The following is an 18,746-nucleotide window of genomic DNA, read 5'->3' on the forward strand; positions in this document are numbered from 1 at the left end:
GACAGATGCTTTACAACTGCCATGCCAAATATTTGCACTTCATTCGAAAGGAAAGGCGCAAGGCAATAAAATATCACATGAAGGCAGCAGAGATAACACATCAGTCTCGCTATCGTGAGAGCAGCGTCAGCATTCTGAAGAGGATTAAAGAAAGAAACAGAAACCCCATGTGTGGAGAAATTGAAGATTTTCTTGCCAATCTGGAAGACTAAGAGACAATAATAAAGAGAAAACATTTACTGCACTTCAACTAAACAACATTGTTTCTAAATGCAGAAAAATGTTGATATTCATGTCCTGAAAACAATCTGTACATACTCATTAATCTGCATGCACATTTGTCAAGTGTTGCTCAAGTGTATATGGCTGAATTTCAGCTTCATCACCCAGACTATGTTTTGGCTCCTTTCATGCACTTTTGTCTCAAGGTCTTTAACTCAATGTGGCTGTGACTCAGGAGGTAGATTGATCATCCACCAATCGGAGGTTCGATTCCTGGCTCCTCCAGTCCATGTCATTGTGTCCTTGGGAAAGATACTTATCCTCAAATTGCTCCCGGCAACGGTTAACGATTAGTCTCCATCTGATGAGCAGGATGGCACCAAGCGTGTGTGAATGTGACATATAACTGCTTTGAGTAATCAAAATACTAGAAAGGCACATATTAGTATGGTCCATTTACCATTTATTCTGAGGTTATTTACAACCTTATTATTGTACAAACACTGCCATGTCAACTTGAACTCAATGTAGTTCATTATTCAGGGACTTTTTACAACAGATTACAGAATGCAAGCAGATAATAAAAGAACAATTCTTCACAAGTGTCTGGGCCACTGTAACTTCTCCTACATGCTTGAAAGGGGAGAAACATTAATGTATTTGCATTCTGTGACCTTACCACTAGATGCTACTAAACCCTATACAATGGTGTTTTAATGCTGTATCCACTCAAGGGGTTGTTCAAGAACACTGATAGACAAGGGGTGAAAGTGCATTTATGCTTTACAGCCTGCACACGACCATGCTAATCAGGAGGGGGCACTGTACACTTGTTTGAAAGTATTTACAAAATGTGTATTAAAGGCTTGATATACCTCATTCTATTCAGCAGTCAATACATTCAACCTTCCTGTTGTGTTTGGGTCAAATCTGACCCAATTCAATGTATCGATGTATGAAACATGCTTTTATTATTTTTCTGCTTCATTACATCCTTCACAATGGCCAACTGAATACAGCAAACAATTTAATCACTATTCCTTTTTTAATGCCTATTAGAAAAAGTTACATCTGTTGTGTTGCTGGTCAAATTTAACCTGGTGGGGATTATGGGCTGGAAACCCATTGAATCTGCAAGCAGCATTGAACGGGCCCTCGCACCCTCACATGTAAGGCCATGGCAGAGTAAAAGGGCTTGCATCACGGGCATGTAGAAATTGTCATGCCTCCATATGTGGGCTCTTATCAAACATTGGGAGAAGGTGTTGAAGAACGCTTCCTTTGTCTACAATGTGGTGCTAGCGAACCCACTAAGTATGTACTATGTAAATTTCATGTAAATTGGATGATGTTTGTAAAATGAGGCTGACTTTGATACTGATTGGACAACGTATGGTGGAGTTATAAGGACTTCCTGTTTTATGGCAAAACATCAAACTTTGGCGCATCACCACTCACACCAGGTACAACAGTACAATGGAGGTGAAAGATTTTGATAACTAATAACTAATAATAACTTAATTTTCAACATCTTAAGACTTAAGATGTCAGTTGGACATTTAGGGTTAGGGTTAGGTCACTTAGACATTTATTTGTTGCACAAAAACAGATGAAGATAGTAAAAACTAATGTCAACATCAGGTAGATTAGACAGATAATTCTGCAGCATTTACATGTGGTAAACAGGGTCAGAACGGTTCAAATCATATGAAAAGACAGTAGAGAGAGATTATTGCAAAAATGAAGAAGGCTCTGTCAGATGAGAACAACAGCTAGTATGGTGTTGAAGATTTGTTTCAAACTTTGATGATTAGTCAATTGTCTTTTGAGCTAGAAATACATATATAGAGTCCCATCGTGCACCCGGTGCACAGTAGATGGCGGGCCCGATGCATGTGTCTTTGTTAGTTTCAGACCGACACAGTTGTCATTTTTCGCCCTGTGCCCACATTGTCCAAATAGCAAATGCACTTGCACAGGTCTGTGCTCCCATGGTCTCAAAATTGCTATTTTAAAGCAGCTACTTTCGGTGGAGAACGGATCTCAGAACCACGTCTGCTTATGGAGGAATTAAGCTGCTCTGCTGCCACTTGATGATTTTATGAACATCTGTGGTTAAAACATCTGTACTGATCTGTTAATGAATGTGGGTGTCTGTGCCTGTATCCACAGCTGTGTATACTATAGGACTGATATGTTGATAAATGCACAGCCTCTGAGATGCTGCACAGAGTGCAGTGCCATTATGCACAGCCACTTACTGTTCATTAAATCAGCTGATGACACCAGGCTGCTACAGTATCACCACACACATCTCTAAACTATAATCGACTTTCCCACTATCTCACTATTAACAACATTTTATCACCATTCCATTCTGGCTTAAATTTTTTTATACTGAACTGCTACTTTTTGCACTGAACTGTTACTTATTTACTATTTCGCATCAATCATGATTCCCTTTTATGCACGGCTACTTTTGTATTTATTTTAATTTATATGTGATTGATTGGATTGATTGAACTTGCTTGTTTGCACCGGAGGGGACAGAAGTCCAATTTCGTTGTACTAGTACAAGTACTATTGTACTTGGTATGCTTGTGCAAAGACAATAAAGATTTATCTTATCTTATCTAGGATATACTGTATGTGTGTTCACTACATGTACTGTATGAGGAAACTTTAACTGCTGCTCTGCACATAGAAAAAGCAAAAGCCACAAGTGTTTATACTCTCAGTGGGCCAGATGCAAGAACCACTCGTACGCACAGATTCGTTCTTAAACCATGCGTACGAGTGATTAACGAGGATTTGCCGCATTCACCAATTTTCTCGTATTTTGGATTTTCTCTTAGATACGAACAAAATTTACGAGTGATGCAGACCTGTCGTACCTCTCACGCACAACCAACCTGCAGTCCTCCAAAGCAATAAAACATGACTTATACTGTCTAATTGTCTAATGGCAGTGTGCCAACGATATCATGTCTTTTGGGGGAACTCCATTTTTTCCGGGGGGGGGTTTGACATCATATACTATAAGCAAGATATGATAATCACTTAATGAACACATGAGTGATCCAACTTGCTTTTACATTAAATGCAGCTTTTCTATTGTCAACATGAACTCTTCAGGCTCCAACATATTCAACATAAGCATGTTGGGTGGGGCCCTGCCCTTGCTCAAGAAGTTGTATTTGTCACCAGAAGCACTGTTATCATTAATATCATGTAGAGAAATGAAACTGTGGCTTTGGACTGGGAAAAAGCAGTAAAGGGGTTGGCACATAATCGTTGGCGGTATAAGTGGGCGTGGAATGGGATTACTTTTGAGGAATCACAACGAACTCAACACATTTTGTTGAAAGTGTTGACGAACTGGGTGCGTTGAATTTTGACCGGGTGAGTTTTATGAAAATAATTCAGATTTTTATTTGGTTTCAAAGTCAAGGATCCATTAGTTTTAATTATGCTAAGATATTAGTTTAATATATATTTAATATATATCAATATATTATAAAGTATACTGATATCAAGTATATTGATAACGCGATATACTTTATTTTTTTGTTTCGGTCGTGACTGCACATTTTCGGTAGTGACAGTACTGTTTTGGTAGTGCAGGAGCCTTAATGCCTTTTATTTGTGTTCATATTGAGTATTGAGTATTGAATATTGAGTTCATATAAAACAGCAGATTTGAAAGATTACAAGGGATATTTTTCATTTCATTTGTTAATGTATTTTTAGTTCATATTTGCATTACGGTAAAAATTTAAATAAGTTAAAATCTGTGTGGAAAATTGCATTGATATTATGTTTGTAACATTTGTTAAAAGATCCTCATCATAACTTTCTCATAAAGAGCAGGAGGGGGTGTTGATAGTCAATGGAAAGTGGAGCCACACAGTTTTTATACCTCTCTTTTTATCCTTTTGAATATTGTAATAATAACTGTGGAGAACAATTGCTCTGTATCATGTTTTTGTTTCAAGTAAACCTTTTAAATTAATCAAGACGTCCTGTGGATTTTGTTGGATTTGGTTTCAAAGGGGAATTGTTAGAGCATCAGGCTAAGGCTTTCACTCATTTTATGTAATACAAATAATTAATAATAACTCATACATGTTGTACATATACAGCCAGTACATATAGTAGACATCATCAGACTCACCTGACAGTAAATATTTCAAAAGAACAAATAACAGTTTTTCTTTTTTTTGCTTTACTTTCATAATAATGAAAAATATCTTTTGAGAAACAACAATGGAAAAATATGCAAAATGAATGTCATTTTCATTCCTTGGTTTTTTTTTGGGGACAGCCACCTCCCAACTGAAAGTTCCACAAAAATGATGATTTTATATATATCAAGCTTTCTGCTATCTCTTATTTTGAATTTCAATATGCAACAGCAGGATCCTAGTATCTAAGATTTATACATAGAAAAGCTTTTTACTCTTTTTTTCTGATTGTGTGACAGTGCTGTGCTATTAATGAAAATCATGAAACAACATATTTTACCATTGAATAGATTTGGGTTACAAAATCTAACCAGCTGCTTTGTTGGCTTGATGGCTTGTTGAACTGTGTATCACAGCTGTTTACAGCAAGACAGTTCATTCATTTTACTGTTTGAAAGTGAAAAAATAAAGCCCCGTTTCCACTGCAGGAACTTCGTGGTAATTTTATGGGAGCCAAGACCGTTGGTGCATGTCTCTATAGCAGGAACCTCACTATATAAGTGTCTTCCTGTTTTATAACGTCTTTCCTGTAAACTGCAACTGGATTTCCTCATCATGATGAAGCTAATCCTATCTTTCACTCTCATCTGGACTCTCTCCAGCACAGGTACCCTCACTCACTCTTAAAACAGCATTTCTGCAGGTACCTGTCATGTCAGGTAGTTAATTGTGTTAAGAGTGAGGATAATCCTCACTTTTTACCTCTGCTGTTTGTCTGCCAGTTGCTGACCTTTGTTCAAGTTCAGGTTCATCATCACCATCATCATTCATTTTGTGTTTGTTATATAATATACATGGCTCAAAAATATTAAGGGAACACTTAAATCACACACTGGATATTGATGAACAAATAATTATATGCACCATCACTAAATGGTGCATATAACAAATAATTATATGCATATAATAAACAATAATTATATGCACAATCACTAAATGGACAGATTGATATCCTTGAAGTTTAACTGACTCTGTGTTTTACTGTGATGATTAAGTGTTCACAGCAGTGTATATAATCTGCATAGCAATCACAGAAATATAGAAACTATTACATTATCAGGTTCTACATGGCTTTCTTCGTAACATTAACAAAATGTTTTAACTACAAGACACTCCACAGGGTTCACTACTTGACACGATTCCCTAAATTATTTAATATTTGTAACAACTGTATTCAATTAACCTTTTTTTTTTTTTTTTTTTTTTTAAATATGACCGAGTTCTAATGTAAGATTGTGCAAAACTAGTTGATATGGTGTTTTATTGAGAATTTGATTTGGTTTTAAGCAAGTTTAATTATTTGATTCAAGTTTTTATGGTTACACCACTTAGACATTTTTGCCATAATCCTCTAATATATTCCCTCAAAATGGATTAAAAGCAGAAATATTATGCTGGGTCCACAAAAAAAGAATATGTGCTTCAGTGTTTCCAACAGAATTTTGAGAGACTATGGTAGTGGGGTCTGAAATTTCCTACATTTTTAAGTCTAATGCATCATTCTGGTGCACTCTGAGAGCAACATTTAGAGGTTATGTCTACAATTGTTTGTGCTTTAGTAATTTAACTACTGGTTTGAATAGTAATGACACAGCAAAAATCACAGGAAAGAAATGTTACCAATTAATTCAGCTCTGAAACAAAGAAAGCAGATGTGATTATCCAAGTTCAACTAATTACATTTGAACATATAAAATACAGTTTCAGTAAATATCTTTTTCTACATTGTGTTTCTTCTTATAACTAAACTAAACGTCTGCTAATCCATAAAAGACTCAACTTCCAGATGACTTAGAATTGGATCAGGATCAGAGTTGATTTATTGTACAGATGGAAATAAAGAAGATCTCTTATTAAGCCTTTTTTAAACTGAACCAACCAAAACTGATTTCTGATTCAGAGGTTTTGAGGCTGAGCTGCAGGGTTGGGTGGAGGTGTGTTGTGAAGTTTATTTGTGCTGTTGAACGTAACTTCTGTGAAACAATCAGATAATAACGCTTTATTAATCAATGTTGCGGCATCAAACACAAACTTAAAATCTTCCGCTCCTGAGTGGGTGAACTTGCGATTGAAATCCAGGACAGAGGCAGCCGCAAATCAAAGATCACATTTTTTTAAGATATAAAACTATGTCACTTCCAGCACATTAAGCCATTTGACCATGTCAGCTGCCAGGTGATAACAATAATAAAAATTAATTTTATATAGCGCCTTTCACGAAACCCAAGGTCGCTTTAAAATAACAAGAAACACAAACAACAACAGTACAGTACAGACGAAAACACATATTTAGCCGGCAAAAGCGTCCAGGAACAAGTGCCTTTTCAACTTAGATTTAAAAGAGCCCAGAGTTGGTGCTTGGCGAATGTCCTGAGGGAGCGAAATACAAAGGGTAAGAGCTGCCACACTAAAGGCCTTGCTCCCAAAGGTTCACCTTTCTGGTTCTCCAAGTCGGCAGAGCGCAGGTCCTGTGAAGGGTCTAACTTGAATGACGCCCATGGAGAGCCCCCCTCCCACTCTCTCTGGCCTTCCTTCATGCAAAATCGTCCATGATATCATCATATAAAATCTGATCCCCTATGTCGTGTTTGATACTAGGATTAAACTAATTCACCTTGGAGGTGCACAAATTCGTTTTGTATTACTTTTTTTTTTTTTGCCATTTCACACAACCCAGAAAAATAAAAAGGTGCATGAACTATAGGCCTGTATTTATAATCCCCCCAGAAGCAGATTACACCGCTGAGTCCGCGAGAGTAGTGGATTGGACCCATACAGGAGATTTTGCCATGTCCCTGATCCCAGACATGATCAGCTCACTGTGGCAGCACAAATTAGACTATGGTCCACAGTATATATAACTAATGGGAAACACTGCTTGCGTCACGTCATTGACCTGTTTATATGACAAATAGGATTGATGCTGATTTTTTAACTCACCCTGATTTATTTCATGAATTACAGCTGAAACTCTTCAGTGTTGGCAGAGTGAAGGAGGTGAAACATGGGAGTCGCGTCCATGTGACTCTACGGATCTGTGTGCAAGTGTTGCCGCACAAGGTATCTGTAAACAGCATAAAAATAAATAATGATTTTTTTTCTTCTACTAATTCATTATAAATGGGATTTCTGTGTTACAGTGTTTGGTCTGTGTTTCACTTTACAGGATATGTGAATCAAAATCTCCAACAGATCACCAACAGGTTGTGTTTGCCATCCTCTCTTTTCAGTGAAGGAAAGCACACATATTCATACAATGTTGGTTTTGAAACTATGACTGTATCTGTTCATGTGTGTAACACAGATGGCTGCAACAGTGAAGACATACCTTGTAAGTAAAAAGAACAGTTTCCCTATTTAAGTCTAATGTTGGTCACAGTGAAGAACACTAAGTCACTTTGTGTCTTGTACAGTTTCTGTCATGTCTCCTGTTCTGTTTCAGACCCTGGTGATCAGAAGAAAAACAACCTGAAATGTTTCACCTCCGATGATCCATCTTCTGCTGAGTGTAACCAGACAGTACAGTGTGAAGGAGTGCAGGACCGCTGCTTAAGTGGAACTGGTGAGCCCTCATGATCATGTTGTGCCTTAAAAGACATTATTGCTGTCTTCACAGTAGCCATTCCCTGCTGATTAATTCCTTTTAAAACTTTTCAAAATGTTTAGTCTAACAATGTTGTTTTTCATCCACAGCAGAAGATATCAGAGGCACATTTCATACCTTTGGATGTGTCTCTGCCAACCTCTGTGAAATTATTTCTCACTTGGAGCTCCCTTTTCCATATGTTGAATTCCTTCGTGCACCAACATGTTGTGGAAGCAGCTTCTGTAACTCAGCTTGATCTGTCAAACTGAATATGATCACTTTGCTGTTTGGACTCATTACCCGTATCTTCTATTAGAACAAAGATAAACTAACAGAATAGCACATGTAGTCACCCACATGGAGTGCTTAAAATATTTTATTAATGTTGGTTTAGACATTTTACACAGACTGAATCATTGATATTTAAATAAATGCCACACACACACACGTGTTTGTATTTGTGTGTGTGTGTGTGTGTGTGTGTGTGTGTTTGTGTGTGTGTGTGTGTGTGTGTGTGTGTGTGTGTGTTTGTGTGTATGTCTTTGGTTGGATTGATGTCTGAATGTGTACTTGTTCTCATGTTGTAGATGCAGATTGTAAACCACAGCCCTACGACAAGTGTGTGCAGGTTCCCAGCCTGTGTAACACCCTGAGGCCACTAACACACGCGATAACTGTTTTTGTCAGATGATATATTGTGATAAATGATATTGTTGTCATCTTAAGATCATTTTATGCCACAGTTCTCATACCATATTTTCCTATATGACAGGGTTAGGGTTAGGGTTAGGGTTAGGGTTAAGGTTAGGGGTTAGGGTTCCTAATGCCCTTAGGAGCATTTTGGGTTTTTAGAAATGTCAGGAGCCATTTTTATATTTTGGGACGAGTGTGATGCATACAAATAAGGAATTTTATGTGTTAAATAGTCATATACGCACCAGTCAATTTCTGTTTATTTTAAAGAAGAAATTGAAAACAAAATCAAAATTTCAAAACTCAGGAGGGACTCAGCAGCTGAGATTGTTACTACAATGAGAATAGATAGTCCACCTTAAAGGTTGATCCACCTTAAGTGAGCCTGGCCAGGGTAGCCAACTTATTGTCACTAACTTCAACGCTAACCCATTCACTTTAATCAGCAAGTGGCAAAAAGACACAGTAAGTTGACTCGGCTTTTATTCACTAATCTGAACATAGATTTCACTGCTACGTTCACATCTGTTGACTTCATAACAGTTTATCTCTGCTCCAGTTGCTGCTGTTAAAACACTCATGTTGTAGATGCAGATTGTAAACCACAGCCCTACGACAGGTGTGTGCAGGTTCCCAGCCTGTGTAACACCCTGAGGCCACTAACACACACGATAACTGTTTTTGTCAGATGATATATTGTGATAAATGATATTGTTGTCATCTTAAGATAATTTTATGCCACAGTTCTCATACCATATTTTCCTATATGACAGGGTTAGGGTTAGGGTTAGCCCTAACCCTAACCCTAACCCCTAATGCCCTTAGGAGCATTTTGGGTTTTTAGAAATGTCAGGAGCCATTTTTATATTTTGGGACGAGTGTGATGCATACAAATAAGGAATTTTATGTGTTAAATAGTCATATACGCACCAGTCAATTTCTGTTTATTTTAAAGAAGAAATTGAAAACAAAATCAAAATTTCAAAACTCAGAAGGGACTCAGCAGCTGAGATTGTTACTACAATGAGAATAGATAGTCCACCTTAAAGGTTGGTCCACCTTAAGTGAGCCTGGCCAGGGTAGCCAACTTATTGTCACTAACTTCAACGCTAACCCATTCACTTTAATCAGCAAGTGGCAAAAAGACACAGTAAGTTGACTCGGCTTTTATTCACTAATCTGAACATAGATTTCACTGCTACGTTCACATCTGTTGACTTCATAACAGTTTATCTCTGCTCCAGTTGCTGGTGTTAAAACACTCATGTTGTAGATGCAGATTGTAAACCACAGCCCTACGACAAGTGTGTGCAGGTTCCCAGCCTGTGTAACACCCTGAGGCCACTAACACACACGATAACTGTTTTTGTCAGATGATATATTGTGATAAATGATATTGTTGTCATCTTAAGATCATTTTATGCCACAGTTCTCATACCATATTTTCCTATATGACAGGGTTAGGGTTAGGGTTAGGGTTAGCCCTAACCCTAACCCTAACCCCTAATGCCCTTAGGAGCATTTTGGGTTTTTAGAAATGTCAGGAGCCATTTTTATATTTTGGGACGAGTGTGATGCATACAAATAAGGAATTTTATGTGTTAAATAGTCATATACGCACCAGTCAATTTCTGTTTATTTTAAAGAAGAAATTGAAAACAAAATATCAAAACTCAGGAGGGACTCAGCAGCTGAGATTGTTACTACAATGAGAATAGATAGTCCACCTTAAAGGTTGGTCCACCTTAAGTGAGCCTGGCCAGGCTGGCCAACTTATTGTCACTAACTTCAACGCTAACCCATTCACTTTAATCAGCAGTTGGCAAAAAGACACAGTAAGTTGACTCGGCTTTTATTCACTAAACTGAACATAGATTTCACTGCTACGTTCACATCTGTTGACTTCATACCAGTTTATCTCTGCTCCAGTTGCTGGTGTTAAAACGCTCGCTCTCTCTCTCTTTCTCAAGCAAACACTCTCTACACACCTCTCTTCAGTAACCAAAAACAATAGGCAATATGGAAGACAGCAAAAATGATCAAGGTCATGTCCATGTATTGTAAAATAAATTTATAATGTAAATTTCAGATTAAAAAATGGGTACATTTTTTAACCGGTAGAAATGTAATTTTGAGATATACTTTTGAGTGCCAAAGCTATAAACCAGTTTAGAGTGATACAACTTTTACTAAAATAAATGCAGCTTTTCCCGGCGTCAACATGAACTGATGGATGGAAAACTACTTTTTTAGCAACATGTTTTTCTCAGCAAGTTGTGTAAGTGACCAGAAACAATATATTCTTGGTATCATGTAGCCAAGTGAAACTGTGCCTTTGGGCTTGAGGTATAAGTGGGTATGAAAGCGAAGAAAATGAACAGACATTTCTTCTGAGCCAATTTTCGGTGTAGAGTAAGGATTATCTTTGAGACATGTAACAACAAGTGCAACATATTTTTGTAAGTGTTCCTTTATCTGTTGACAGTGAAGTGGGAGTGTTTAAAATTTGACTGGGTGAGTTTTATTAAAATATTTTTGCAATTTTATTAATAAGACATTCGAGGCAGATTTTCATTTTGATGACCAATTGTCTTGTTGAGGTTTTCTTTTTGGTACAGTATACTTTCACTGTATATTGCAGCTGTACAATAAGAGAAATGATTTTTTGCTACTTTGGAAGTAAATACATACCCTTGATATTGAAGTGTGTTCAGTAACTTCCTCTTTTTAAACACAAGTTCACTGTATAAAGTGTTTCCTGTAATCTTCAGATTCCCTCATCATGATGAAGCTGATCCTGTCTCTCACTCTCATCTGGACTCTCTCGAGCACAGGTAACCTCACTCACTCTTAAAACAGCATTCCTGCAGGTACCTGTCATGTCAGGTAGGCAAGGCAAGGCAAGGCAGTTTTATTTATATAGCACATTTCATACACAGTGGCAACTCAATGTGCTTTACATAAAACAAACATTCAACAGAAATTAAAAAAAAAAAAAAACATGGAATTTGAGAAATAAAAATACAACCCAATCATAGTACACACGTACATACCCTCCCCCCCCCCCCCACACACACACACACACACACACACTAATAATAAAAACAAAGTACAGAAACATAGAAAGAGAGAGAAATAAAATACTATAATAGAGCATTAAAAATAAGATTGCAGCATAAAATAATGATTTGCTTTAAAATCATTAAAAGGACATAGAGTGCAAATGAAAGATTACAATTTAAAGTGCTTTGAAAGAGCTCAATCATAAGCACAGGAGAAGAGAAGTGTTTTTAACCTGGATTTAAAAATATTCACAGTTGGGGCTGATTTCAGTTCTGCTGGTAGTTTGTTCCAGTTGTGTGCAGCATAACAGCTAAAAGCTGCTTCACCATGTTTAGTCTGAACTCTGGGCTCCACTATCTGACCTGAGTCAGTAGATATCAGAGCTCTACTGGGTTTATATTGTACTAACATGTCATTCATGTATTCTGGACCTAAACCATTCAGTGATTTGTAGACCAGTAGCGAACTTTAAAATCTATTCTATAGCTGACTGGGAGCCAGTGTAAAGACTTTACAACTGGAGTAATGTGCTCTGATCTCTTTGTTCTGGTCAAAACTCGGGCTGCAGCGTTCTGAATGAGCTGCAGTTGTTTAATGCTTTTTTGTGGGAGTCCAGTCAGAAGACCGTTACAGTAGTCTAGTCTACTGGAGATGAAAGCATGAATCAACTTCTCCTGGTCTGTTTGGGACATAAAACCCTTAACTCTGGATATGTTCTTAAGCTGATAGAAGGCTGTTTTGGTGATTGATTTGATATGACTGCTGAAGGTCAGATCTGAGTCTATCAGCACGCCAAGGTTTCGGACTCGGTTGCTAGTTTTTAGAGAGAGTGACTCGAGATGTTTACTGACAGCAATCCTCTTCTCTTTATTGCCAAAAACAATTACCTCAGTTTTGTCCTGATTTAATTGAAGGAAATTTTGGTTCATCCAATTTGTTACTTGCTCTAAACAGTGACACAATGACTGTATTGGACTGTAGTCATCCGGGGACAGTGCTAGGTATATCTGCGTGTCATCTGCATAACTGTGATAGTCTACATTAGAGTTCTGCAGAATTTGACCCAAAGGCAGCATATATAGACTGAACAGAAGGGGTCCAAGAACCGACCCCTGAGGAACTCCACATGTCATAGCCACTCGATCGGATTCATGACTTCCAATGGTCACAAAATAACTCCGCTCCTCCAAGTAGGACCTGAACCATTCTAGGACTGTTCCGCTGAGTCCTGCCCAAGTTTCCAACCTGTTCAACAGTATACTGTGATCCACAGTGTCAAACGCAGCACTGAGATCCAACAGGACCAGAACTGACACCTTGCCTGAGTCAGTGTTTAACCTTATGTCATTTAACACTCTAATAAGAGCTGTTTCTGTACTGTGATGTGGTCGGAAGCCTGATTGAAATTTGTCAAAAAGACCACTGGAGTTCAAGAAATTGCTGAGTTGATTAAAAAACACTTTCTCAATGATCTTGGCTATAAAAGGAAGATTTGAGATAGGTCTGTAGTTGGTTAACATGGAAGCATCCAGCGTTCTCTTTTTTAAGAGTGGCTTAATGGCAGCTACTTTTAGGGGTTTAGGAAACGTGCCTGATTGAAGTGAGCTATTTATTATTTGTCGCAAATCTGTTTGGACAGAGTTCACAATAGTTTTAAAAAAGTCTGATGGCATTGTGTCAAGACAGCATGTTGATGGTTTTAGATGCTGAACTGTTTCCTCTATGGTTTTTTGGTCAACTGTTTTAAATTCTGACATCGCAGTTGAGTTATTCCTGGGAGGTCTTAGGGATTGCGTCTTTTTATTGTTTTGTTGATTTGTGTTGATATTTAACCTTATGGACTGGATTTTTTCACTGAAAAAGCAAGCAAATTCATTGCATTTATCTGTGGAAAGGAGTTCTGGAGCTATCTGTTTAGGGGGGTTTGTAAGCTTATCAACCATAGCAAACATAGTTCATCATTCTCCTCACTTTTTACCTCTGCTGTTTGTCTGCCAGCTGCTGACTTTTGTTCAAGTTCAGATTCATCATCGTCATTCATTTTCTTTCTCTCTCTCTTTCATTTTTATAATCTGTATAGCAGCCACAGAAATGTACACATTGATCTAACAACACAAACAAGACTAATTTGCAACAGTAAATGTGTTTAGAAAGAAACAGTCCTGCACCGAAGTTCAGGTTGATCATCATCATCGTTATTCATTTTTTGATTATTATATAATCTACACTGCTCAAATAATTATATGCACCATCAATTGTGCTTCCTAAATGGACAGAATGATATCTTTGAAGTTTAACTGACTTTGTGTTTTACTGTGATGATTAAGTGTTCACCAATTTTTTTGAGCAGTGTATATAATCTGCATAGCAATCACATACATATATAAACTGAACTAACCACACTGAAAAGACTATTTTGCAACAGTAAATATGTTTAGAAAAAAAAACAATGTTGCAGCTGTTTTTAAGTTGTTAGAAAGGGAGATTATGCAGACATTACTTTGATACAAAACTGTTCACCTAAAGGCTGCAGTCATTTAATTTGATGACAAATTCCTAATATTGTATATTTGTCAGGCGGGGAGTTCCGGTCCTCTGAAATGAGGCCAACGCAGAAGTAACTTAAAACTGCATTCTATCAAAAGGCCACCAGGGGGCGACCGTTTTTCTGTCAAAAGGACTTCCGTCTCTATACAAGTCAATGGAGAATTCACCAACTTCTCACTTGATTTCTAACCTCAGTAAACGTTTTCAAAATGTGTTTATGGTCTCAATCGCTAGTTTAAAGCCTTCTTCAATGCAGTATGATGTACATTTGGGACATTTTGGCCTCCCTGATTTTATATTTGACGATAAAGCAGGGTATGCATTAGGGCGTGGCTACGTCGTGATTGACAGGTTGATTGGTTCACAGGTTCAGGAGGGCGCCTCATGCCCCTCCTGATGCCCGAATAAGTAGAATCCGTGTTTTTATTTTTCCTGGCATGCACCTGAAATTTTCAAGATGGTGCTGCTCAGATCCGATACTGTTGGCCTCTAACAGAAATGCTTTTATTAGGACTCAAATGATGTAAGCAGTTATACCATTTTGAACATTTCATTTTAAAATCTAATTTGACACCTGTGTAAGCACATGGCTTTGGTCTCAATATTTGAAATGTAATTCTTAAAGTAAATATTCATTTTAATGAATTCTTATGAATTATCAATGTTTTTCTATGATCATTCCATTTGACATGTAAACCGAGCATACCTGTCCAAAAGTCCAAAAAATGTCAATTCATGAGTAAGGGGTGTTTCTCTGTTAAACTACTTCCTGTTACATGTCTTTCTTTACAACATTAACAAAATGGCCCTTTAAATGGTGGTTACACTACAAGACACTTCATGGGGTTTACTTGACATGACATGACATGATTCCCCAAATTAAGTTTAATATTTGGAACATTTGTATTCCATTGCCTTTATTTAATATGAAAGAGTTATAATGTAATATTATGCCAAACTAGTTGGTATGGTGTTTTATTGAGAATTTGAAGGGTTTTAAGCAAGTTTAATTATTTGGTACAAAGTTTTTATAGTTACACCACTTAGACATTTATGCCATAATCCTTTAATATATTCTCTCAAAATGGATTAAAAGCAGACATTTTATATTGGGTCCACAAGAAAAGAATGTGTGCAAATTATTCATGCATTTATTTTCAAATTTGAACCCCTTGAAATTTGACTAAACCACATGGACACAAAAACGTAGTGTCACGTCATTGACCCGTTTATAAGACAAACTGAATTCATGCTGATTGTTTAATCCACCCTGATTTATTTTATAAATTGCAGCTGAAGCTCTTCAGTGTTGGCAGAGTGAAGGAGATTCAAGATGGGAGTTACGTCCATGTGACTCTACGGATCTGTGTGCAAGTGTTGCTGCACAAGGTATCTGTAAACAGCAAAAAAATATTCTTATTTCTTATTGTCAATCACTAATTCATTATAAATGGGATTTCTGTGTTACAGTGTTCGTTCTGTGTTTCACTTTACAGGATATGTGAATCAAAATCTCCAACAGATCACCAACAGGTTGTGTTTGCCATCCTCTCTTTTCAGTGAAGGAAAGCACACATATTCATACAATGTTGGTTTTGAAACTATGACTGTATCTGTTCATGTGTGTAACACAGATGGCTGCAACAGTGAAGACATACCTTGTAAGTAAAAAGAACAGTTTCCCTATTTAAGTCTAATGTTGGTCACAGTGAAGAACACTAAGTCACTTTGTGTCTTGTACAGTTTCTGTCATGTCTCCTGTTCTGTTTCAGTCCCTGATGTTCAGAAGAAAAACAACCTGAAATGTTTCACCTCCGATGATCCATCTTCTGCTGAGTGTAACCAGACAGTACAGTGTGAAGGAGTGCAGGACCGCTGCTTTAGTGGAACTGGTGAGCCCTCATGATCATGTTGTGCCTTAAAAGACATTATTGCTGTCTTCACAGTAGCCATTCCCTGCTGATTAATTCCTTTTAAAACTTTTCAAAATGTTTAGTCTAACAATGTTGTTTTTCATCCACAGCAGAAGATATCAGAGGCACATTTCATACCTTTGGATGTGTCTCTGCCAACCTCTGTGAAATTCTTTCTCACTTGGAGCTCCCTTTTCCATATGTTGAATTCCTTCGTGCACCAACATGTTGTGGAAGCAGCTTCTGTAACTCAGCTTGATCTGTCAAACTGAATATGATCACTTTGCTGTTTGGACTCATTATCCGTATCTTCTATTAGAACAAAGATAAACTAACAGAATAGTCACACACACAGAGTGCTTAAAATATTTTATTTATGTTGATTTAGACGTTTTACACAGACTGAATCATTGACATTTAAATGTTTTGATTAATCTGACATGCTCCTTTAGGATTTTGAATGCATCAACTGTAATGCCTCTAAATCCATTAATTTAAATATGCAGAGGACACAAATCTGTTCAGTTGATACACTTGAGATTGTTTAAATTGATTTAGTCAAATTTCGAACAGCAGCTCTAATTGTCTCCTCATTACTCCTCCAACTTAATAAATAGGTCGGATGTGTTTACTGAGATTGGTTGCTGAGTTACACACAATTTAACTAGGAGTGGTTCTGGGTGTCTCTTCGCAAGTGCAACAGCTCACTTCTCCTTTACTGCAGTATCTTCTCTTTAAGCTGAACTCTTTTGATGTAGTCTCTTCTACGTGTAACTCTGTAATTCTTTATGTACTTATTGTTTTTGTAAAATTCTAAAAAAAAAAAAAAAATTATAGTTATATTAAGAATCATGAAACAACATATTTCACGTTCGCATAGATTTTGTAATTTTCCAAAAAGAAAAATTTCAAAAGAAATAATAGTGATATATTTAACAATTATAAAATAAATAATAATAAATGAAAATAAATAATAAATGAAAATTCAGGAGGAACAAAATGAGAAGTTGATGATTTGTTGATTATTGCAGCTGTTTATAGCAGTAAACAGTCTTCTTGGTATTCAAGTGTGTCAAGTAACTTCCTCTTTTTAAATATAGGTTCAATATTAAGTGTTTCCTGCAATCTGCAGATTTACTCACCATGATGAAGCTGATCCTTTATCATGAAACAAGTTAACTATATGTATCCTGCTGAATGATGAAAAGTGCTCCAATGAGTTTTGATGCATTGGCTGAATGTGAGCACACAGCATGCTCCTGTATACTTCTGCATTCATTCTGTTTGTTCTGTCAGCAGTGAAATCATCAATAAATGCCAGTGTAACAGTTTCACTGGCAGCCATACATGCCCAAGCTGTAGCAAAAGTACCACCATGTTTCACAGATGAGGTGGTATGCTTAGACTGATGATCTGTTCCTTTCTTTCTCCTCATTTCGTTTTTTTCATCAACATCAGTCCGTAGAAGTTTGTTGCAGAACTATCCAGCTAATACCTGCCTTCCTGTTTCTGAGTCTTTGCATCTTGTGGTGAATGTGGTGAAAGAAACATGTCCGCCTGCATCCTGCAGAGCATTCTTGACTCACTGTGCAGTCATAAAGGACTTTTTCTTCACCATGCAAATTAATTCATGCCATCCACAAGACTTATGCTCCTCAGTGTACCAGCTGGTTTCCAATGTTCCTGTGCACACCTGCTTTTTTCTAGTATGTACCAAACTATTGATTTTGGAAACCAATTACCTTTTGATATCTGCTTTTTCTCTAGCCTCATTATCATTTTATTCTGTGTTGATTTTTTTATTATATAACTAAGACCATCAATTTATTTTAAGTGCTTTGAGTCATAACTATAACTATGGAACTGTAAAATAATAATCATCTTGTAGTTGGCATGAGTGAATATTGTAGAAAAAACTAATTCAATATGTTGACATTGAACTTTCTGTAACTTGATAACTCCATGATAGATGTTTCTTAATTAAGTTGATGAAAAAATACGTGCAGCATTGTGTTTCTTTCTAAACATATTTACTGTTGCACATTAGTTTTTTGTGTTCTTAGATCAGTTTGTAGATTTATGTGAATGTGATTGCTTTAATTTTCAAACTAGTAAAATAAATGATCATTTAGGATGTGTGGCGCAGTGTAAATCCTCTTGCTTCATGTACAGCACCTTTTGTTTCTGTGTGTGTGTGTGTGTGTGTGTGTTCAGCAGTTATACATTATCTGACCTGTGCCCAGATGGTTGCAGGTCCCATTGGTACATGTACAGTGACATACCACATCCTTATTGCACATATTGACCCGAGAAGCCTGACATTCTGGTGGCATTAACCTTTTCTTTCCTTTATCCACATCTTCTGTGATTACTGAGAGTGGCATGGCGTACAAGTCTTTTAATGTGCTGATTGTTGTGCTTAGAGCATGAATGTACCCACCACTCATTTTTTAGGATTTAGAAATACAGGCTGCTAAA

General features: G+C 37.0%; 1 protein-coding gene and 1 pseudogene across 1 annotated transcript; both read left to right on the forward strand.

Annotated features, from left to right (window-relative positions):
* The first annotated feature begins 7,255 nt into the window (after positions 1–7,255).
* Positions 7,256–8,368, forward strand: LOC133985274 (uncharacterized; annotated as a pseudogene).
* Positions 8,369–10,764: 2,396 nt separating this feature from the next.
* Positions 10,765–16,865, forward strand: LOC133985275 (phospholipase A2 inhibitor and Ly6/PLAUR domain-containing protein-like). Its single transcript, XM_062424872.1, has 6 exons — positions 10,765–10,789; positions 11,517–11,579; positions 15,649–15,744; positions 15,852–16,016; positions 16,128–16,247; positions 16,379–16,865. The coding sequence occupies exons 1-6, from the start codon at positions 10,765–10,767 to the stop codon at positions 16,525–16,527; spliced, it is 618 nt and encodes a 205-aa protein (XP_062280856.1). The 3' UTR covers positions 16,528–16,865.
* Positions 16,866–18,746: the final 1,881 nt, after the last annotated feature.

Source organism: Scomber scombrus, chromosome 8 (assembly GCF_963691925.1).
Source record: "Scomber scombrus chromosome 8, fScoSco1.1, whole genome shotgun sequence".
In the NCBI taxonomy this organism is placed as follows: Eukaryota; Metazoa; Chordata; class Actinopteri; order Scombriformes; family Scombridae; genus Scomber; species Scomber scombrus.

Bases quoted from the DNA above. Each gene is read 5' to 3' on its own strand.
- LOC133985275 (XM_062424872.1), top strand. From the start codon at position 10,765: ATGGAAGACAGCAAAAATGATCAAG. The intron at 16,017-16,127 runs GTAAGTAAAAAG...GTTCTGTTTCAG, and splicing joins CAACAGTGAAGACATACCTT to TCCCTGATGTTCAGAAGAAA. The intron at 16,248-16,378 runs GTGAGCCCTCAT...TTTCATCCACAG, and splicing joins CCGCTGCTTTAGTGGAACTG to CAGAAGATATCAGAGGCACA.